The following is an 881-nucleotide window of genomic DNA, read 5'->3' on the forward strand; positions in this document are numbered from 1 at the left end:
TTATACCAGTGTCTCTGATATTAGGTGCACCCGGTCCTCTCTGAATCACGAAGTATTCTTACAGAGTACATAATATTTAGGTGCTAGTGAATTAAAAATTATTCGTTTAGAAGAGGAGTGTACTTCGTTATACACGTGTGACAAGCAGAGAATGTGGAGGAGGGGCGCAGGGAAGTATGAATCGGCCATCAGCAGTTAATAAACGCTGAAATAAACGCGGAGTACGTGTAAAAGATGGTCCCATTTGCCACGTCACTTAATCAAACAATCACGCCTTAATTGACGATAATGAAGCATTATAGTAGTGTTTTTTTGCATAGAGCAGTGTCCGAAGCCGGTTGAAGGTGCGTTAGATCTTTCGGCGGAAGATAATTTCGAACCTAAGCCGCATTACAATATGATGTCGAAGAAAGGCATTTTTAAAATTGTTGAATTAGGGAAAGGCAGATTTGAAACTTCAAAAACGACTTCCACATTTAAAATCCATTCAGAATATGATTTATCTTCGGAAAAACGCCATAACAAAACAAAATTCAGTTAGACAGAACACACCTATGTAGGTCTGAAAATTTTTTTAAGTTAAAACCAAGTAGCTCAAAAGAAGCTGGTTTGGTACTACTCGGTCCCGCTTTTCTCTCATTGGTCTTTACCCACGATATTTTATCGGATCGTCAAATCTTAATCACAACTGAAGAGTTTGAATCAATGAGCAATTAGACAAGGAAAACCAATACGACAAAGATTTCAGTGAGCAATTAGACAAGGAAAACCATTACGACAAAGACTTCACGGCCAAATAAAATGAAAACCAATACAACAAAGATTTGACGGTCTAATAAAATAGCGTGGGCAAAGACCAATGAGAGAAAAGAATCCACCAC

The 881-nt window shown here is 38.0% G+C and overlaps 1 protein-coding gene across 1 annotated transcript; it reads left to right on the forward strand.

Annotated features, from left to right (window-relative positions):
• Positions 1-110: 110 nt before the first annotated feature.
• On the forward strand, positions 111-541 carry Tsp_15946 (conserved hypothetical protein; the record flags this gene model as incomplete). The annotated part of the gene is made up of 2 exons (XM_003367064.1): positions 111-194; positions 323-541. Coding segments are annotated over 2 exons (303 nt in total), but the record flags the coding sequence as incomplete, so codon positions are not given.
• Between the last annotated feature and the right edge of the window lie 340 nt (positions 542-881).

The sequence above is a fragment of the Trichinella spiralis genome, assembly GCF_000181795.1.
Source record: "Trichinella spiralis strain ISS 195 chromosome Unknown Scfld4902, whole genome shotgun sequence".
Classification (NCBI taxonomy): Eukaryota; Metazoa; Nematoda; class Enoplea; order Trichinellida; family Trichinellidae; genus Trichinella; species Trichinella spiralis.